Source organism: Coffea arabica, chromosome 7c (genome assembly GCF_036785885.1).
Source record: "Coffea arabica cultivar ET-39 chromosome 7c, Coffea Arabica ET-39 HiFi, whole genome shotgun sequence".
In the NCBI taxonomy this organism is placed as follows: Eukaryota; Viridiplantae; Streptophyta; class Magnoliopsida; order Gentianales; family Rubiaceae; genus Coffea; species Coffea arabica.
In genome coordinates, this window is record NC_092322.1 from 31357676 (window position 1) to 31381210 (window position 23535).

General features: G+C 39.0%; 1 protein-coding gene across 1 annotated transcript; it reads right to left on the reverse strand.

Moving 5' to 3' along the window:
- Positions 1-6977: 6977 nt before the first annotated feature.
- Positions 6978-13670, reverse strand: LOC140010650 (uncharacterized). The gene is made up of 2 exons (XM_072057957.1): positions 12118-13670; positions 6978-7026 (listed from the first exon to the last, which is right to left on the reverse strand). Exons 1-2 carry the CDS (start codon positions 13668-13670, stop codon positions 6978-6980), a joined length of 1602 nt encoding a protein of 533 aa, XP_071914058.1.
- Positions 13671-23535: the final 9865 nt, after the last annotated feature.

The following is a 23535-nucleotide window of genomic DNA, read 5'->3' on the forward strand; positions in this document are numbered from 1 at the left end:
TGCAAGTTTCAGGGAAATTGCTTTTGCAGACCATTGTCAAACCCAAGCAAAATGTGAGAGCAATTATGTTGAGAAGTGGCAAAGAATTGCAAGAGTATCAAAAAGAAGTATCTAAGCATGATCTTGAAAAACAAGTTGAGGAAGAAACAATGAAATCTCCAACTCAATCCCTTCTAAGGAAAGAGTCCATAGATGAACCTCCAGTCGCGGTGACACCTTCTCTTCCATTTTCAAGTCGATATGCAAAATCCAAGAAGGAGGAGCAAGAGCAAGAAGTTTTTGATATTTTTCTCAAAGTTGAGGTAAATATTCCCCTTCTTGATGCCATTAAACAAATTCCTTGATATGCAAAATTTTTTAGAGAATTGTGCACCACTAAGAAAAAATTGAAGGGTTTTGAAAAGATTTATATGGGAGAAAATGTTTCAGCGGTCCTATAACTGAAATTGCCTCCTAAATATAAGGATCCAAGTATATTTACTATTCTTTGCAAAGTAGGAAATGTTAAGGTCGAAAAAGCATTGATAGATTTAGGAGATGCAATAAATATCATGCCTCGTACCATTTATAATTCTCTGAATCTTGGACACTTAAAAGAAACGAGTGTCATTATGCAACTTATTGATAGGTCTAATGCATATCCTGATGGGGTGTTAGAGGATATTCTAATTCAAGTTGATAAATTGATTTTTCCTGCAGATTTCTATGTATTAGATATGGATGATGATTTTTCTGTACCATCCCCAATTTTGTTAGGTAGGCCATTTTTAGGCTAATTGCTCTGATTATTGTCAAATTTTTTTTAATTAAAACTTGCAGGCTTGCAGCTTAATTTTTTTTAAAATTAAAAACTTATGCTATCAAGTTTGAAGCCCGGTAGCCTTTGTTGTTAATTTTTTATTTTTTAAGTTCAAACGTAAGAAAAAGGTCCAGATAAATTTGTTAAATTAATTATTTTATTTTATGTTAAACCCTAAAAAAGTTTTTAGATAAAAAAAATCTCATTCAATTTACAAGAAGATGTGTCGCGCCCCATTTTTTGATAAAATAAATAAATAAATAGTTAAAAAAAATGTATTTTTTGTGATTGGAAAATGAATTGTGATTTAAAATAAAAAATGGGTCTAAATGGGGGGTTGAGAATGCAACGATTTGACCCAAAATTATAGTTTAAAAAAGGGTTTTTGAAATAAAAATTGGAGTCGCCACTTGGTAATGAGTTAAGGTGTACCAAGTCACCAAAAAATGAATTTTTTAAAGAAAAGATAGGAAAAAGTAGTAAGAAACCCCTTTTAAACGACTCCTAATCCACGTAAACCAAAGAAAAAGGTTCGGGAGTCACATTTGACAAAAGGGAAGGCAATGATAAAATCCAAGGCACCCCTTTGACCTAGCCGAGGCTAGTTGCATGATTTAATCAAAGATTTTCTTGTTTTAACCAAAGAATTTATTACATTTGGATGCACTACATGAATGCAAACCCTAGACCTAGGGGTATTGGGGGAAATTTCTCTTCAAAGGTTGAGTGGTGCCAATCACATTAATTGTGAAACCCAATAACGATCCTTTGAAGAAGTCACGAATAATGCGAGTGGGATGCAAATGAATGGAATACATGTATGCAATGTGAGGACATGAATTTGAAAAAGTAATAAAAATAATAAATATGTAAATGAAAATGTGCACGTGAGTGGACAAGGTACAGTATGTGAAATGATAATATGAAGTACATGTGTGCAAGTGATGATAAAAGTGTTCGTGTGCAAGTGAAGCAACATAAAGGTGCACGTGTGCAAAATGGGAGGAAAAAAATGAAAGTGTGATGGGGGTATAAAATGATAGAGTGGATTTAAAAATGCATGAGTCTAGGGAATTCATGCATATTGGGTACGGGGAGACCTAAATCGTGACTCAATTTGCCCTTTTATAGAGGGAATACAAGTGTGCTAAGGCTTAGAAAAAAGCCACACTCGTCTATATCCCATATTTAAGGGGACTCTCAAGCAAATGAACCCTATAACTAGCATGAGATGCAAAAGCCCTAAAATGAAGGGAAAAGGGTTTCGAGGAACATGCAAAATGATAAAACTAAAAAGAATGCATGACATGTAATGAACATGCAAACATGTACTAACGAGGGGAAATCCCTAAGGGTCTAGCGTTGGACTAGCCCATTCTATGAATTCCTACTAGCGTTGGACTAGCGGAAACGTACATTCATCCATCACATTCATTCAGGCTATGGAAAGCGAGTAGACATGCCAAACACTTATAAACACATAGCACATAACATTTAGCATGCTCGACTAGATGCAAGGCTCTAACAAAGCAAATTAACACGTAGCACTTAAGTATGCAAGTCACACAAAGCAATTAAGGCCCTAACTATTACATTTGCTAGCTAGGCACATGTCTTCAACAGGTCTTCATCGAATGCTCCTCCAAGCCCTATCTATTACAAGCCAAGAGGTGTACACATACCCCATTAAAAGAATAACTTAATGAAAACAAAAGTAAATGACATAAGTAAAAGGAATTAAGGAAAAGCTAGGAAAAGCTAGGAAAGCAAAGTAGACATGTATTTCTCACGTAGCACGTTGGTTCACATAGGAAAGATAAAAGAAGTTATACCTCCCTTGAGTTGGAGCTCTAACGTAGTGAAGTTACTAATGTACCCTCCAAAATAATAAAAGGGTCAAGGTACCACAAATAGTAAAGTATGACAAAGTCACCAAAGAAAAGGGTGGCTTGGGCTAAGACTATCAAAACAAAAAGGTAATGAGACAAATCGGAATCCATCAAACATTGAATGTTTCCTCACTTTGCAACTTAGAAATGACCAAATAATGTATAAATTCCAAACAAAGGTGGAACATTGATCAAATTTCTAAAATAACAAAACGACTAAAGACCCAATAGCAATCATTGATCAACCAATCAAGGTTACTTGAAAACATTTTTAGGACCTTTACAGGTCCAATGAGCAAGAAATGGTCAAGTAACCAATTTATTTCAGAAAATTCAAGAAAAATAGGCAACCACATACTCATTTAGACGCCAAGTTTCACAATCCATGTATTAAGCATCACCTTAGCAAAACATGATAACCAATGAAGGCAAGCAAGCAATTGAATTGAAACATTAGTGCTGCCAAAGACTCAATTGTGAACGCTAACCAAGCATTCAAACTTAATCAAACACTTTTAAGAACCTCAAAAGGTCCGAAGGCAAAGAAAAGGTGGAGGAATGGTTCCATTGCAATCATCCTAGGATCTTATTGCAAGAAACTAGAACATGCTTGGGCTTTTGTGGAACGTGGAGAAACTTGAAGGGTTAAATTGATTAAGTTATCCAATTAGTTGGGCCATAGTAACATTAAACATAAATTAAGGGCTTAGAATGCAATTTTTTGAAAGCATTTTCATGCAAAAACATGCAGACAACGTAGAAGCTAATTTCTGCAGTTGAAAACATCTACAAACAACATGAATGTGCGCTGCATTTTCATTTTTCAACCATAGATTTCATATTTCAAAAGCACCAAATTTGATCAAGACCTTTCAACCAAACACCCAAAACTAGTCTAAGCCTCATGACATACAAATTCAAGATTCAAACAACCCAAAATATAGCAGGAAACTGATGGAAAATTCTAAAAAAAAACATGCATTCAGCAGATTCTAGCCACGGCATATCTTTTCATTTTTATCATGCAAACCAGATTTTGATTCAAACGCGCAGCTTTGATATCTCCAAACCAACATCATAGATTCAGACCAAGCAGCAAATGCCATAGCCACCACCATTCAAACAAACAGCAAACTTAGGCCAAGATCATACAAAATTCTGGAAAACGTGCACAATGGTTCAACAGTTTCGTAGGTTCATTTTTTCAGCAAGTGTTCGAACATGATTCAAATGTTTTAGACTCAATCATGCCAACCCATCTTCACCTATCCAATTCCTATCTGCACACAAGATCAACCAGCAAAAGGGACAGCCGAAACTTGGGGAACAAATGTAGGCAAGAAAACTGCCAAGAGAAGGCCGAAGCTTCTTTTTACTGCTGCAAATATGCAGCTTTAACTCACGTGAAAAATGAAATTCCAAACGCACAATGGAAAAGAAATCATGGCATCCTTTTTATCAATTTAGAACCATCCTCAACCTTCTAACATAACAAAGCATCGATTAAGCTACCCAACTTTGGTAAATGAAATTTCTGATGATGAAAATGCAAGACAGGACAGATCAAAGCAACGAGAGGAAGAAAAGAAAAACAAAAGAAAGTCCCCAATCAGATTTACTTGGACATCTTATCCTCCTATTTTGCCAAAAAAAAACAATGATGGGACCAGATTCATCAAAAGCCAAACCGTGATCGACCAATGAGAATCAAAGTCAGCCCAAAAAACACCAAAGTCACAGATTTCGTGGATTTCACTTCATTCAAGAGTTAGGATGAACAAGAAATGGAGTTATGATTACCTGATTATGGTTCTTGGCCAGTTGAACATGGGATGTTGCCCAGAAAATGTATGCTAGTTCTAGAGATGAGCTTGAGAAAGTTGCCGTAAAAAAATTTCCAACAATGGCGATCCAGGTACTTTTGGACGTGATTAGAAGGCTTTTTTTTATGATTTTTCCTCCAGGAGATCTGAATAAGAACTGCTCCCATCACTTCATAGGTGTTCCAGATCAGTCAAGACGTCCAAAAAGGAGCCAACTTCATAGAGAAACTCGCCCTCAAAGATAGCAGGAAGTCAGCCTGGAGAACAAAATTTTCTGGAAAATCTTCTTCCCTTGCTGCCGAAGCCTTTTGCTGTTCACTCTTCTATCTCCAAAACTCTCCCCTTTCCCATGGTTTCTTGCCCAAACTCTGGAACCCTCGCCTCTAGCGTCCTATCTTTTCCCAGACTTCCTCCGATTCTCCAGCCCAGCCGCCCACTAGCTTTCCTTTTCGTAGCCTTCTTTCCTCCACCCCTTAAACTCTCCCTGCTCTCCCTAGTTTTAGCCGTAAAAAAAAAACCTCCCAAAAACTCCCCTCTGCCGGCTGCCTTTTTCTTTTCTATTTATACTAGCCCTCTAGCCCTAAAACAACTTAGCCATCCTCTCCATATCGCAGCTAAGGGCTCCCCGAGTCCTTCCTTGCAAAGCTGCAAAAAATGCAGCTTGCATGCCGCGACTGTTGTTGTTGTTTTTTTCTTTTTTCTTTTTTTTGTTTGTTTTTTTTTCTTTTTTTTTCAACTTAATAATTTAACAAAAATAATAGTAAAACTAAATAATAATAAAACAACAATTTTAATCAAAATAAACAAACTAAAAAATAACAAAGTTACCATTTTCAATCTTTTTCTTTCATTTTTCCATTTTTCATCATTTTTCTTTTTTCCTTCCTTTTTTCTTTTTTTTCAAAATAAATTAACAAAAATAAACCAAAATGCCAAAAGATTGAATTTGAACGTATTTTTGTGAACAATTTTCCTTTTTTTTTTCTCTTTTTTCATGATTTTTTCCTTTTTTTCTTTTCATGATTTTTCTTCTTCTTCTTCTCTTCTTTTTTTTTTCTTTTTCATGATTTTTCTACGCTAAAACTTAAAAATAAAATAAAAACTAGAAACTAAAAAACTAAAAAGCAACCACGACAAATGAGAATAAAAAGTAAAAGAAATTACACCAAAAATTTGGTGTCTACAGTTTGCCCCTCTTTGTCTGAGTTTTGAAAAAATTTGAGACAAAGAAGTAGACACCAAATACTTACCTGTGTTATTCGGCTACGAATGATTTTAACGAACTGGAATTCTAAAATGGGACTAACCCAAAAATGAAATTAACACGGGACTGACCCGAACAGAAAACTAAAACGGGACTGACTCGAACAGAAATTTAAAACGGGACTGACCCAAACAGGAATTTAAAACGGGACTGACCCGAACAGAAATTTAAAACGGGACTGACCCGAACAGGAATTTAAAACGGAACTGACCGGAACAGAAATGTAAATGGGATAGACCCGGACAGAAAGTTAAATAGGATAGATCCAGGCAGAACTATAAATGGGATAGACCCACGGGATAGACTCGGACAGAAACGTAAATGGGATAGACCCGGACAGAAATTTAAATGGGATAGACCCGAACAGAAACGTAAATGGGATAGACCCACGGGATAGACCCGGACAGAAAGGTAAATGGGATAGACCCAAACAGAAATGTAAATGGGATAGACCCAGACAGAAATGTAAATGGGATAGACCCGGACAGAAATTTAAACGGGACCGAACATAATTTAAACGGGACTGACCCGAACAAGAATTTAAACGGGACTGACCCGAACAGAATTTAAACGGGACTGACCCGAACAAGAATTTAAACGGGACTGACCCGAACAAGAAATTTAAACGGGACTGACCCGAACAGAATTTAAACGGGACTGACCCGAACAGGAATTTAAAACGAGACTGGCCCGAACAGAAATTTAAAACGGGACTGGCCCGAACAGAATTTAAACGGGACTGACCCGAACAGAATTTAAACGGGACTGACCCGAACAAGAATTTAAAGGGGACTGACCCGAACAGAAATTTAAACGGGACTGACCCGAACAGAATTTAAACGGGACTGACCCGAACAGAATTTAAAACGGGACGGACCCGAACAGAAATTTAAACGGGACTGACCCGAACAGGAATTTAAAACGGAACTGGCCCGAACAAGAATTTAAAACGGGACTGACCCGAACAGAATTTAAACGGGACTAACCCGAACAGGAATTTAAAAAGGGACTTCACTGGGAAAGTTTAAACAATGAATTGAGTTTTTTTTTTTTTTTTTTTTACTTGTGAGTGGTTCAACTTTTGCACCAAGAGGGAAATTTGGATCTTTGTGATTGAAGCGAGAGCTGATGTTGTTTCTTATGATCGAGTTTTGCAAATAACATCGATCCTTGCTTACTGGGAAGCTTTGCCTGTCATTGATTTAGGCGCCAAAAAGAGAGCGGCTGCTGTTGTTTGTAAATGCAACATTCCTGCAAGAAAAGAAGAAATAATGGACTTGCCACCATTATTTGATCCGGTTTGCCTTGAGAATCGTGTAAACATGAGTCTTGTGATGCTTTTGCCTCTTTTCTGATGCGTCTGCCTTAATCGAACTCGTAATTTGGAACCCTTTTCAATTTCTGAAGCTGTATTTACCACGTCACCGAATCTATGTAGCAGTTCTATTGCTCTTCACCCACTTTAATAGATGATGGAATCCCCTATCCTTGCGCAAACCTTAGGGTTTATCATCCATTCGAATCCAATAGTGAAAGAATGATGCATGAAAAATTTGTAAAAATCAATGATATATGCAAGATGATTTCCTATGTCAGGCAAAGTTGAACATGCAAAAGAATGCAGACAACCACAAGCATCGAATGCAAACAATTGAAAGAAACTAAGAGATTTACATTTTGCAAAAGAATATTTGTAAAGAAAGATACAAATGTTGGCCAACGAATATCATATTCAAGACTTTGGATATTTTGCTTTAGAATTCGATACTGGTAGAAGTATCATAAACATGAGAAAAAACCTAAATGAACCAGGTCACCAGCTGTTCCTTCTCGAGCTCGTCTTGTTAAGAAAACCTGCCTTGGCGCCCTTTCGGGTTTTCACCAAGGTTGCCCCCACCCTTTTTGTTTTTGTTTTTTCTTTTTTTTTCTTTTTTCCTTCCTTTTCTTTTCATTTTTTCATTTTTTCATCTTTTTTTTCTTTTTTTTTCTTTTTTTCGAGGTGCCCTTTCGGGTTTTCACCTATAGAATAGCAGAACTACCTCATTCCTGATCAACTGAGAAATGTGGTTAAAAGATTGTTGGCATCAGTAAAATGCACTTCCCTTATGAATTTTAGGTGAAGGCATTATGGACATCACTTGCCAATTAATTAGCAAACTTTCAAGTAAAAATGCAGCAAGTGACGAAAGCCAGGACTTTGGGCTTTTGTAATGAGGTCCGGTGGGGTATCTTTCAAGAAAAGTTGAGGCTTGAAAGCAGATTTGATACGAGTGGTGAAATAACTTGAGATTGCACTCTTTTGAAAATAACTCCGACACTGAGGAAAATTTGCCCCAGTTTAATCGGACTTTCTCTTTTTGCATTTTCCATTGTATTTTCCTCACTTTTGCATTTTTTCTTTGAAAACTAAATTTGCCCCAGTGTAGGGTTTGCAATTCTCAAGGGCTATCAACGAAAATTTGTCAATTCTAATGGCTCAAAGGGGACAAGTAGAGATAAAATGTTTTGAGTGTAAAAGAAGATGGCCCGACTTGCATTTTGCCATTTGCATGAATTTCTAAAGAAAATTTGCATGATCAAATGAAAAACTTTTTGCACATATCTGAGTTGATGGGTTGAGGAAATGTCCGTCCATCCATTTCGGCCAGAATAAGAGCTCCGCCAGGTAATACCTTTTGGACAATGAACGGCCCTTGCCAATTTGAAGCAAATTTGCCTTTAGCTTCATCTTGCATTGGCAAAATCCGCTTTAGTACTTTATCACCTTCTTCAAATGCCCGTCGATGGACTTTTTTGTTGTAAGCCCGGGCCATTAAAGCATAAGGCAACTTTTCATGCCAATCGCGATGCCTTTCAGTCATCTTGCGGATAATCTTCTTCAAATTCTTATTTGCGGCTTCTACAGCTCCATTCATATGAGGCCTATAAATGGCAGAGTTGCGATGTCTGATCTTGAACTGCTCGCATAGTCCATCTACCATGTCATTGTTCAGATTCTTGGCATTATCCGTGATAAGTGTTTCGGGTACTCCAAAGCGACAGATGATGTGATCTCTCAAGAAATTGGCCACTACCTTCTTCGTGACATGTTTGAATGACTCCGCTTCAACCCATTTAGTGAAGTACTCAATCGCCACCAGTATAAATCGATGTCCATTTGAAGCGGGAGGATCGATTGTACTAATCACGTCCATACCCCACATTGAACAGGGCCATGGGGTGGTCATGCTATGCAACTCAGTGGGTGGAGCACGGATAATGTCACCGTGCATTTGACATTTTATACATCTCCGGACAAAATCTATACAATCATGCTCCATAGTAAGCCAAAAGTATCCGGTTCTCATGATTTTCTTCGCTAGCAAATGGCCATTCATGTGAGGTCCACAAACGCCACTATGCACTTCTTTCATCATATATTGAGCTTCATCTTCATCAATGCACCTTAAAAGGTTCAAATCTGAGGTTCTTTTGTACAACACTTCTCCACTCAAGAAAAATTTTGAAGCCATTCTACGCAGAAAACTCTTGTCCTTTGTATTAGCATGCAGAGGGTAAGACCCAGTTTTGAGAAACTCCTTAAGATCATTATACCATAGAACATTATCGGAGGACTTGTCTACAATCCAACAGTGGGCAGGTTTGTCTTGAAGTTGAATCGGAATTGGCTCGATCCTCAATTCATCAGGATATTGGATCATAGAAACTAAAGTGGCCAAAGCATCGGCAAATGCGTTTCGGGCTCGTGGAAGATGCCTGAACTCTCAAATTTCGAAATTGTTTGGCCAGAGTGAGCAGATTACAATGGTAGGGCAGGATTTTTGAATCTCTGGTTATCCACTGCTTCAAGGTTTGGTGCACGAGTAAATCTGAATCACTGAAAGCTAACAACTCTTTGATTTCCATTTCTAAAGCCATTTTGAGACCAAAAATGCAGGTTTCATATTCAGCCATGTTGTTTGTGCAGGCAAATTGCAATTTGGCAGCGGCAGGGTAATGCTTCCCTTCGGGTGAAACCAGAACAACTCCAATCCCAACTCCGAGAGAATTCGAAGCTCCATCGAAGAAAAGCCTCCATTCAGGGCTTTGCTCACCTATATCATCTGTAGCGCCTACGAATAAAACTTTCTCATCAGGGAAATAGGTATGAAGTGGTTGATAATCATCATCCCTTGGATTTTCTGCCAAATGATCAGCTATAGCTTGCCCCTTGACCGCCTTTTGTGAAGTGAAAATAATGTCGAACTCTGATAGAATTATCTGCCATTTGGCCAGGCGTCCGGTTAACATCGGCTTCTCCAAAAGATACTTCAAAGGATCAGATCGGGAAATAAGATAAGTGGTATGGCTCAACAAGTAGTGTCTCAACTTTTGAGCCGTCCAGGCCAATGCACAACAGCTTTTCTCAATGAATGAATAATTAGCCTCGTATTGCGTGAACTTCTTGCTTAGATAGTAGATGACTTGTTCCTTCCTTCCAGAGTCATCGTGCTGACCTAAAACACACCCTACTGCTCCATCGAGTACAGATAAATACATAATCAAAGGTCGGCCCGGTTTGGGCGGCACTAAGACTGGTGATTGCAACAAATAATCTTTAATCTTATCAAAAGCCTGTTGGCACTCCTCACTCCAATACAACGGCACATTCTTTCTCAATAATTTGAACAACGGCTCGCATGTGGCAGTTAGTTGGCCAATGAACCTCCCAATGAAATTGATCTTCCCTAAGAAACTTTTCACGTCCTTCTGAGTTTTCGGCACTGGCATATCTCGAATTGCTTTGATTTTCGCCGGATCTATTTCTATGCCCTTCTTGCTAACAATGAATCCCAACAGCTTACCTGCAGGTGCTCCAAAGGCGCATTTCGCAGGATTTAACTTCAAATTGTACTTCCGCAATCTTTCGAATAATTTCTTCAAATCAACCAAATGGTCCTCTGCCCTCTTAGACTTGATTATGATGTCATCCACGTAGACCTCCATCTCCCGGTGGATCATATCATGAAATAGGGTTGTCATGGTCCTCTGATACGTTGCTCCAGCATTCTTTAAATCGAAAGGCATGACTCGGTAGCAAAAGGTACCCCAAGGGGTAATGAAAGCAGTCTTCTCCCTATCCTCTTCTGCCACCAAAATTTGGTGGTAGCCAGCAAAACAATCGCAAAAGGATTCAATCTCATGTCCGGCAGTATTGTCTAAGAGAATGTGAATATTTGGTAGAGGGAAATCATCTTTAGGACTGGCTTTATTAAGGTCTCTATAGTCAATACAAACTCGCACCTCTCCACTCTTTTTTGGAACAGGGATCGGATTTGAAAGCCAAATTGGGTAATGGGAAACAATGATAATGTTGGTTTTGAGTTGTTTTTCAATTTGCTCTTTTATTTTGAGGCTCATATCTGGTTTGAATTTTCTGGGTTTTTGTTTTACGGGTGGAAAAGAAGGGTCTGTGGGTAACCTATGCACTACCACATCAGTTGAAATGCCAGTCATATCATCATAGGACCACGCAAAGACATCTTGGAACATAGTCAAAAATTCAAGCATCTCCTTTTTCTGCCTCTCATTCAAATGAATACTAATTTGCACCTCCTTAACCTCATCCTCAGTGCCAATGTTAACCTTTTCTGTTTCTTCCAGGTTCGGTTTTGGTTTTTCCTCATATTGTTCAAGGTCCTTTGCAAAAGAATCGAATACCTCCTCATTATCACTCTCGCTTTGGAGCTCGGATTCACAGACCTCCAAGTCGTGAGTGATATAGAGATTACCATTATCGTATTCCAGAACTGTGATATCCAAAGGGTCAAATAGTTTTATTTTTGGCCATCTGAAAGAATTAACGAATGTGGGATAATAAGCAAATTAGCATATAACAAACAAATGGTCAAGCAATACGACAAAAATATAAACAAATGAATAAACAAAACAACATGACAGGAACAACTTGTGCATTTTCATAAAACCTTTGATTGAAAGCAAATGGAAATGAAAACTTAACAATATTTACATGCGCAAACATTAGTCAAAAAGTAAAATTGTTTTCATTGGCTATTTACAGATGCAAAAGTATTTTCATGAATTCACATGAATGATAAACCCCTTTCATTTTACCGAAACTCCTTCCGAACGGGCAGAAAATCGACTGTCCAATTGGGAATTGATCCTTCGGGGATGTCAGGAAATTCAGCTTCGCCTGGAACACTATCTTCAAATGTTGCCCCAACGAACAATTGGGCCAAACTTGCTTCAATTTCGTCAACTGGGTTGATTTCTGACATGATCACCTCGGCTGGTCGTGGGAAAGTATAATGCAGGGGTGGAATGTCAAGAGCCCTTTGCCTTCCTTCTTTCTCCGCTTTCTTGCGCTCCTTCATTTCTCTGATATCCTTAGCAGTCGGTTGGAAGCCTAAACCAAACGAATCCTTTTTCTCAATAATCTCCACTGGCTTCAAAATTCCTTGCAAATCTCGTCCCAGCCCTTTGTCAAATTCATAGCCTCCACGGATCATCTCCTTAGCCATCATGACACTGGCCCTTGATAGAGCTTGCTCCTCCTTTGTTATCCAACTGACGGAGACAATATCAAATGTGCTATGAGGGGTCACTGTGGAGCTTCGGCTACCCTCTTCTTTAGACTCGGAATCGGTGGTTACAAGGCAATCCTCCTCGGCAAATATAGTTATCAGCTTGTCATTTACTACGAATTTCAGCAATTGATGCAATGAAAAAGGCACAGCCCCAGACTTGTGAATCCATGGCCTGCCAAGCAAAACGTTGTAAACACTAGAAAAGTGTATTACTTGGCAGGTTATTTGAAACTGGGCGGGCCCCATTTCAACTACTAAATCAACTTCTCCTATTGGCTCTCTTTGCGCTCCATCAAAACCTCGGACTATGGTCCCTGAAGGCCTCAGCTCGACGTCTTGCAATCCTAGCTTTTTCAAGGTGCTCCAGGGACATATATTAAGAGCGGATCCATTGTCAATCAATACCTTCGGCAGTATTTTTCCGTTGCACCTCACAACTATGTACAGGGCCTTGTTATGTCCAATGCCTTCCGCCGGCAATTCCTCGTCAGAGAAAGTGATTTGTTTGGTGAATAATACGTTCCCAACTACGTGTGAGAAATTATCAACTGAGATGTCCCTAGGGATTTGAGCTTTGGTCAACACCTCGATCAGCGCATCCCTATGCATGTCTGAAGAAAAGAGTAGATCCAACATGGATATCTGGGCAGGCGACTTGCTCAGCTTCTCAACTACATTGTACTCACTTCTCTGAAGCCTCTTAAGGAAATCCAAGGCTTCTTTCTCGGTGATTGTTGGTTTAACGGGCGGCTCGGAGTTATTTGCTTGAATCGGAACGGCAACTTCAAATGGACTTGTAACCTTCCCCGATCTGGTGACTGCTGACACTTCTTTCTTTGCCATTATCTTTTCCCCAATCTGTATGACAGGTTCATCGTAGTTCCATGGTACTTGTTGCAGGCTCAGGACAGGCTCCTGTTTCGGGAATTCGACGATTATTAGCTCCAAAGCCGCACTCTCAGCTGGCGTGAGATCCAAAATAAAGGGCGTTTCGTCCTCTTCAAATGGCAATTCTATGACAAAGGATTGGTCTGTGACCCCAAACACTTCAGCTTCCCTTGCCAATTCTTTGACTGGTTCCACGTACTCCGTATCATCCAGAATAACCCCAATGATATTGGCATGTTCCGGTAAAGGGTTCCTATTTACGTTCGGCCCTTGCGCCTCCCTTTTCCGGATTACAATCTCCCCGACTTCAACCATATCTTGGATTTTATGCTTAAGCGCCTTGCAATCAAAGGTGGCATGTCCGGGGGCCCCAGAATGATAAGCACAGACAGCTTGTGGATTATACCACGCGGGCATGCCATATGGGTAGGTAGGAGGGGGTACTGTACCAATTTTCCCGACGGCCTTCAACTGATCATACAATTGGTCTAAAGGCCTGCCTAAATTGGTGAATGCACGGCTAGGTGGTCGATTGTAAGGTTCAGGAGGTGGAGGATGGTTGTAAATAGGTCTATTTGGTGGAGGAAATCTTGGATTATATGGAGAGCGAGGTCGGTTTTGGGGTGGATTTGGTTGAGAAATTTGAAAAGGAACTGAAGATGGATTAGGATAGCTTGGGCGAGGTCGAGGGTGGTGGATGTTGGTGGTATATACAGGATGCGGGTTTGAGTAGTAAGGGTAATGGGGTTGGTAGATTGGGCTGTGTTGGTATCGGGGTCTAGGCGAAGGGTTTTGGTTCCAAATAAAGGTTGCATCCCCCTCTTTCTTTTTGAACTGCAGTTTTTTCACATTGCTTCCTTGACCTTGTAAAGCATCCAACTGGGATTTGAGAGCAGAGACATTAACAATTTTTCTGGCTCTCACAAAGTCGTCAAACTCTTCCAATTTATTCACAATTGCAGCAAAAGAACAACCAGTCATACGGAAAATTTCTTCGAAATATGGAGGATCATGCGCCTTTATGAATGTGCGAATAATTTCATCCTTAGTCATCGGTGGCTCCACCTTCGCAGCTATCTTTCTCCATCTTTTGGCATATGTCTTATGATCTTCAGATGGTCGCCTTTTCGTTCCTTCCAGAGTAGTCCGGGTTGGCGCTAGCTCACAGTTATACTCATATTCTCTAATGAAGGCATTGGACAGATCGAGCCAGGTCTTCACTTCCTCTGGCTTTAGGTTGGAATACCAATCGAGAGCATCCCCTTCTAAGCTTTCTGGAAATAATCTCAACGGCAAATTCTCGTCATCCACTGGCTTACCCAACTTGTTGGTAAACAAGCGCAGGTGCGTTTTAGGGTTGCTTGTCCCATCATATTTGTTGAATTTAGGGGTCTTGAACCCCACCGACAGTTGCACGTTCGGAAACAGGCACAAATCATCATAATCCAACACCCCTTGTTTGCTTAAACCTTGGCTTTTCCGGATAAATTCATCAAAACGATCCAAGCGTTTAAGTAACTTCATATCAATCTGGGCAGACGACTCTCCCATTTCTGGCTTATTTTGAAAAGTGTGCTCCGGCACCACGGGCTCCGCGGTAGTCTGATAAAAAACTGGTGGGTTCAAATGCATGGTCGGATCGCCTTGAGGCTGAAATCCTTGACCATAAGGAGGGTAGAAAGGAGGATTTTGAGTATAAGCATATTGCGGGTTGACAATTCCCTCAAACGTGGTTTGCATTGAAGGAATAACAAATGGTAACGTGGTTTGGCTGGGAGGAATAACAAATGGTTCAGATTGTGGTTGTGTGGCGAGCACAGGCTCAGGTTGCACTCCGCTACTAACGAGTTCGTCGATTAACCTCTTTTGAGCGGCCATTTCGGATGCCATTTCCCCAAATTTTGCGAGTAATTCAGTCAATTGAACCCCAGGACTTGCGGCCTCCGGCTGGGTAGTTGCAACGGCCTTATCGGACGATTCTGGCTGAGTGCTCATGTCTACATGATTCCTTTGGGCCTTACTTCGGGATCGCGTAATAATGGGGCTTTTCCGAAAAGCTATTTTGAAATTTACCTGAGAATGCAAAAGACTGCTTTAGGTAAACCAATGATTACTGAATTTCTGCAATTTATTCAAAAAGAGAAAAAGAAAAAGACATGAGTTAGTAATTATTCAAACAATTCGGATGCATGTCCTATTTGGGGGGCCATTTTTGTGCCAAGGGTAGGCCTAGCATGATGCAACACCTTCGAAATGGGACCCGTAATACAAACCTGTTTTTGACAATAATCCAAAATGAGAGCAAAAGAAAAATCATTTTCATTGATAAATTTGCCAATATTTACATCATGTCACGAAGACGATTCCGTACAAGATTGCCAAAACTTCTGAACCTATCTAATACAGAGTCCTTTGTTTCCCTAGCATATGGATTTCTAACACATTCAGTTTGGTCATATAATTCTGCACATTTCCTTTTCAGCTCTTGACGCCTTCCTCGTTCATTTTCATACAATTGCTTGCTTTGCTCGGCCATCCCTTTGTATGTTTCGACAGACTTACTTAACTGCAGAATTTCCTTATCCTTTGCTTCGATAATGGCTTTCAACTTTTTCACTTCCTCAGATGGCTCATCTTGAATTTCTTGCACAACGGATCCTCCTACCCAGTCTTCGTATTGTGAAGTCGTCAAACCCTTCTGCTTGAGCTCCGGGATGTATCTAAAACTCACGTCATCAGATAGCGTCACCCAGGCGTCAATAATCCGATCTTTCATAGGGATTTGATTTGGGCACATTCCCCAGTTAAAAATAATGGTGACTTCGCTCATGTCAAGCACGGGTGGTATTTCTTGGGTACGCCCTAATTGTCTGAGAAACTTTTTTGGGACGTAGGCGGTAATCCCTTGAGTACCCAGTAGGAGAATGAATTCGAATGCCTGAGTGCGAAGAACGGGTTTAGTACAATCGGTCCAATCCAACACCCATCTAATATTTTGATCGGTCACGTTCTTCAAGAAATCCACAAACTCAGATGCATTGCACGGCAGACTGTCTCTATTAATCCTCTTGTGATGTGTGGTTATCCAGTTGTATGCGAACATTGGTAGACTCGATGAAATAGCCGGTCGTCTCATGAAATGCTCCATTCCCCATATATGTAAGATCAAATTTGAACCACAAAAGAACTTTTTCCCTTTCTGGACAGGTAGTGCAGGCTATGAAGATGTCGGCCAAAATGGTAGGAATAATGGAACACGGCCTATCATTAATTCCGAGAAACAAGTCATACAGGATTCTAGTGAGCTTGAAGGCTATCTTTTTGTCTTTCCTAGGAAAAAAGTAGGTTCCCGTCATGACTAAACCGTATACCCAGACTCTCTTTCGATCCCACGTTTCCTTGGAAGTAAACGAGAAGTCCCCTCGATGCCTCTCAAAACCATCTCTTAGCGAAAATCGATCAAATAAGAACTTCGCCTCTATATTTTGGTCTGCCCCTTGTAGTACTGATTCCTTTAGCCCAGTGAAACGGCAAAATTCAGCTTTGTTAGATACTAGCGGCAATACCACGGCAGTTCCTTGAATCGGCAAATTGAGAAATCCAGCGACTTTCTCAATTGTTATGGTCATCTCCCTTTTTCCAAATCTAAAAGCAGAACAAGTGGGGTCCCATAGATGCACCAAAGCTTCTACCAAATATCCATCGGACTTAATGTCCTTGAAATCCCCGATGTGTCCTAATCGATCGGCTATTTGGTTAACCTCATTGGGTGAGAGTAACGTGGGCCATCTTTGTACCTCCGGCGGCACTACTAACATCTGTTGCACTCGGCGAGGGCTTTCCATCTAGAAACCAAAATCGGAGTTAAATACCTTACCTACAGGTCCCATTTCTCTGGTTAACAGGAATTTAAACGTGCAAATCCCAAAAATTGGGTTAAATACCCATGGGATTTAGGTTGGCTTGTCCCTAATGTGGGATTCCCTAAGTGGCATTCCCTTTCTAAGGCTTATGCATGATGCCATTCTTATCAAAGCAGGGAAAAATGCGATTTGAAATGAGACGTGACCTAAGGAGCCCTTTATTTGCCAGGGTAGGCCTAAAATGGTATGGCATTATTAAAATGTACCACAATTTTCAAACGTGCAATAGCCTATCTACAAGGGTAGGTCCTAAAAGGAGGTCATGCCAGACCTCTTATTTCCTAACGTTTGTGAATGCAAAAGATAAGAAACAAGGAAACGTTAGTTCAACACATAATCACATAACACGTTGGACAATTAGATGATACAAAAGAAACAAAGAAATAAGGAAAGAGGGTGGGATCCCTCCCCTCGTGCATGGTGTCCCTAATAGGGTAAGGTCGACTCTACCCTAGGCAATTCTAAAATGGATGCATGAGGTTGGGGTTCACTAATGCATCTAGACTCGACAAGCTCAGGTCCCCAAGCCTTCAGACTTGGAAACCAAGGGTCATCACTCCCAAGGTTCCTTGTCGGTGGCTCGAGCGATTCCCCAGACGTTGCTACGCACACGTCGTGTTACGGTTACCCGTCTGGGCGAATTTAAAAAAAATCCTCAACCTTCGACTAAAAACTAATAGGTCATCAACCTAAAGTTTAAAGCGGAAGATCGAGTGACCCCTCGGATCATGCTACGCACACGTCGTGATACGATCACATGTCCAAGTGGGTCGCCTAAAATCCTAATAGGGTGGAGTGGCGTGACAAGCCACTAAAAGAAAAATAAATGAGGAGTAAAAATAATTAAAGCGTATGCGCGTATGCTAGTGCTCGTTTGGAGGGGAGGGATCAAGAACCAACGCGAGGCTCTAAGGTGACACACCCCCCCCAAATGCAATGCGAACGCGAAGTAAGCAAGTAAACATACATTCAATCAACCAATCATACATTCGTGAGCGAGGGAGTAGTTGGATACGCGTGAAATGCAAAAATCCTAATAAAAGGAAAAATGCAATCCTAAACACCCAAATGTGATATATGAAAAGATTAAAAGAAGAAAAAGATTGATTAAATCAAGTTTGCTCGAACTCTTAAATGTCCCCAGTGGAGTCGCCAACTGTCGCGTCCCATTTTTTGATAAATAAATAAATGGTTTAAAAATGTATTTTTTGTGATTGAAAAATGAATTTTTTATTTTAAAAGAAAAGTGGGTCTAAATGGGGGTTTGAGAATGCGACGATTTGACCCAAAATTATAGTTTAAAAAGGGTTTTTGAAATAAAAATCGGAGTCGCCACTTGGTAATGAGTTAAGGTGTACCAAGTCACCAAAAAATGAATTTTTAAAGAAAAAATAGGAAAAAGTAGTAAGAAACCCCTTTTAAACGACTCCTAGTCCACATAAACCAACGAAAAAGGTTCGGGAGTCACATTTGACAAAGGGGAAGGCAAGGATAAAATCCAAGGTACCCCTTTGACCTAGCCAAGGCTAGTTGTATGATTTAATCAAAGATTTTCTTGTTTTAACCAAAGAATTTATTACATTTGGATGCACTACATGAATGCAAACCCTAAACCTAGGGGTATTGGGGGAAATTTCTCTTCAAAGGTTGAGTGGTGCCAATCACATTAATTGTGAAGCCCAATAACGATCATTTGAAGAAGTCACAAATAATGCGAGTGAGATGCAAATGAATGGAATGCATGTATGCAATGTGAGGACATGAGTTTGAAAAAGTAATAAAAGACAATAAATATGTAAATGAAAATGTGCACGTGAGTGGGCAAGGTACGGTATGTGAAATGATAATATGAAGTGCATGTGTGCAAGTGATGATAAAAGTGTTCGTGTGCAAGTGAAGAAACATAAAGGTGCACGTGTGCAAAATGGGAGGAAAAATGAAAGTGTGATGAGGGTATAAAATGGTAGAGAGGATTTAAAAAATGCATGAGCCTAGGGAATTCATGCATATTGGGTACGGGGAGACCTAAATCGTGACTCAATTTGCCCTTTTATAGAGGGAATACAAGCGTGCTAAGGCTTAGAAAAAGCCACACTCGTCTATATCCCATATTTAAGGGGACTCTCAAGCAAATGAACCCTATAACTAGCATGAAATGCAAAAATCGTAAAATGGAGGGAAAAGGGGTTCGAGGGGCATGCAAAATGATAAAACTAAAAAGAATGCATGACATGTAAAGAACATGCAAACATGTACTAACGAGGGGAAATCCCTAAGGGTCTAGCGTTGGACTAGCCCATTCTATGAATTCCGACTAGCGTTGGACTAGCGGAAACGTACATTCATCCATCACATTCATTCAGGCTATGAAAAGCAAGTAGACATGCCAAACACTTATAAACACATAGCACATAACATTTAGCATGCTCGACTAGATGCAAGAACCTAATAAAGCAAGTTAACACATAGCAAGCAATCTAACTAATAAACCTATTACATTTGTTAGTTAGGCACACGTCTTCAATAGGTCTTCATCAATTGCTCCTCCAAACCCTATCTATTACAAGCCAAGAGGTGTACACATACCCCATAAAGAATAACTTAAATAAAAAGCAAAAGTAAATGACATAAATAAAAGAAATTAAATTAAAGAAAGTTAGGAAAGCAAAGTAGACATGTATTTCTCACGTAGCACGTTGGTTCACATAGGAGAGACAAAAAATAAAAGGAATTATACCTTCTCCGTTGGTGATATTAACGAAATGAATAAGACCTAAATGAGGCTAAAGTCACCAAATATCGGGACAACTTAGGCTAAAATCATTCAAAGCAAAAGATTAATGCACCAATTTAATGATAAAATGTAAATAAATGAAATGACATCCATCAAACCATCAAAAAATTCCTCAATCACAACTTAAATGTAGTCAAAGGTACTTAAAGATCAAGGAGAAGGCATGACCTATTCAATTTCCAAGTAAAGCATCTACTAAGAACTCAAACATAACCCTTACCTAAACATTCGAGTCAATCGAACATTTAAGAATTTTAAAGGTCCAAAACAAAACAAGGGTCAAGCAATCCAACACATAAACATGGAATTGAACAATTAGAAGCATTTAAATGCCTAAGATTTCCATATTCATGAAATAAAGCCCCCAACTATTGATTGAATCATCAAAACATCTAAAATCCACACAAATGCACATTACCACATGAATCTAGACGAAGCTCTTGAAACCCTTTGAACTCATCCTAAAACCCCTTACCAATCTATCCAAGAGTCAACCCAAAACATATAACCATCAATTAAGATCCTAGAACGGCAAGGTTAATCAAATAATTCAAGTAATTGAGCCATGGTAGAACTAAGGTAGACATGGAAGTTACGTTGCCGTTGTTTTGGGACCTAATTGCAAACACATGAAGTCATTCAAGTCCAAATGAAACGCTCAAGAGTCTCAAAGATTTCCAAACGATAGAATGCCAAACAACTGTTCAAATTGTAATAAACTTAGGACTCAATTGCAAACCAAGGACCCAAATGCAACCACTAATCTAATCAAACAAGGTCAATTGAGACATTTTAGGAATTTTGAAAGTCCAAGAGCCAAGGAAGGTCAAGCAAGAGTTAAAATGCAACTATTTCATGACCCAATTGCAAGAATTTAGAGTATTGGTGGGCTTTTGTAGCATTACTGCAAAAATCACAGGGATCCAATTGAAGAAATTATTCTATTTGTTGGGTCATAGTAACATAAGGTGAAACTTGAGGGGTTAAAGTATAATTTTTCTGAATTGTTCCATGCATGCAACGTAGAAGATTTCTGCATTTTGAAGCTTTCTACAACTAAACACATGTCTGCTGCATGTTTATTTCTAAGCTTTGCGGCAATTTCCAGCAGCAACTACATCCATTTCATCATACAAACAAATTCATCAAACCAGAAATTGTTGACCAAATCAAAACATTGAAATTTTGTTTGCAAAAACTAAGATAGCAAATCTGATCTGATTGACAACACAAGAAGGAAAAGAAACTGCAGCCAAATTTTCTTTCGACAACCACAGACTAAGCAACCTATTGACCTCTACTGCTAAGCTCCCAAACTCTCTCAAAACGGATAAATCAAACATTTCAAACAACACAAAAAACTTCAGCAGCCAAAAGTGCGGGACTGCTGCATTTCATCTTCGAACATGAACTTCAGAATCTAATACAACTTTGATCAAAACTTGAGCATCTAAGGAAAAGGAAAGGATCTGTCCACGCTGCTGCAACAAGCCGAGAGCTTCGAGCTTGTTGCAGCAGATTTTTATGCACCAGATCTTAGCCGCACGCAAGCTAAAACAGAAACATGCTGCATTTTTTTTTCATGAAACTCTAAATTTGAACCCAGAAAATCTCACCGAATCGACTGCACATAAATATAACAAGTGCAAACCATGAAAATCAAGCGACACACCAGGAAAAGAATTCATGACCTCTAGTGTCTGCGAGAAAAAAAACATGCCACCTTTCCTAATCAAGCATCAGATTTTGTTTCCAAACACAAACCTCAGATAGCAAATCATGCAACAAAACCCAGTCAGTGGGCTGCTTTGAAAAGAAAAATAGCAATAATGAACAAACGCAGCAGAGTTTTTCGACATGCTTGAGACAGATCCGAGCTTGTGTGAAAGATATAAGGTGAAAAGGGATTACCTTTAACTTTGGTCACTTGTAAGGTTGAACAATCACAAGAGATCGTAGGCTAGACGTCCCAAACTCAGAACTGATGAAAATGATCCTACCACAGAATGCCCAGCGTTGCAAAACTGTGACTTGAAGCTTCGATCTGATTTCTCCGCCTTGTTTCAGCCCTTTTCTTCTTGCTCTTTCTCGTTTCCCTTCCTCCCTCGGTGGTAATCTCTTGATTCCCCTGCCTTCCTCTCTCTCTCTGTTTCACTCTCGGCTCCCTGCCGTCAACTATCCTCTCTAGTTTCTGTTTTTCTTTTGGTCTCTTTGAGCAAAGTTTTGCAGCTGTCCACTTTCCGTCGGACTTTGATTCAGATCTCCCTCCTCCTCTTCCTTTGGTTTTTCTTTATTTCTAAACCCTCACAGCCGCCAACTCCATAAGCTTCCCGTAGCTTTTGCTTTCTACCGCCGTCCCTCTCTCTGATTTCTTCCCCCTTTTTCCAGACCCTTGCTATTTTTCTATCTCTCACGCGCTTCCTCTCTCTTGCTCACTCCAGATTTTCCAGCCGTTCTCTTCTAAAACCTCCCTCGGCTGCTGCTTTTCTTTTTCCTTTTATATCATCTCCCCCAACCTCCTAAACCCTCACCTCAACGATGAGGATGAGGGGCTTGTCACCCCTGTAAAATCTAGCCCTCCGATGGTCTTCTGTGAGTGTCCTTTGCAAGCTGCAAAAAATTGCAGCGTGCATGCCGCGACAAAAATTATTTTTTTTTTTAAATAACTAATTTATTGATTAAACAAAAAATGATGATAATAATAACAATAATAATAACAAAAACAACTTAATTAACATTGGATAAAATAAAAAACTAGAAACAACAAAAATGCCACCTTCCATTTTTCCTTTTTTTTCATTTTTCAATTTTTCTCTTTTTTTTCCTTCCTTTTTTCTTTTTTTCAAAATAAATTAACAAAAATAAACCAAAATGCCAAAAGATTGAATTTGAACGTATTTTTGTGAACAATTTTCCTTTTTTTTCTCTTTTTTCATGATTTTTTCCTTTTTTTCTTTTCATGATTTTTCTTCTTCTTCTTCTCTTCTTTTTTTTTTCTTTTTCATGATTTTTCTACGCTAAAACTTAAAAATAAAATAAAAACTAGAAACTAAAAAACTAAAAAGCAACCACGACAAATGAGAATAAAAAGTAAAAGAAATTACACCAAAAATTTGGTGTCTACAAGATGCATTTCCCCACTCTTTGAAAAATAATCGTTGAAATTATTATGTATACGATTTCGTTTTATTTTTTTTATAAAATATATAGAAAATTGATATTTACCTAAATAAAATATACAAATAAATTACTATTTGGCAGTGGGTTGTTATAAGAATAAAGGTAAAAATAAATATAATAGTGGGTAGTTAAGTATATAAGTAATTTTTAATGTAAACTATAATTTTATAAATATAAAATTATTGTGCAATATAAAAATGAAAAGGCAAACAATAGAAAAGAAGAAAATTTTGATAATGTGAAATGGTAAAATTTAAAAATAATGGTACTCGTTCAAATAATAGAAGTTTAAAATAATGCTAAATAGCATATTGAAATGTGAAAACTTAAAGATCTCATGTTAAGAATTCATGCACAATAAATGCACACACAAATTATAGATTAG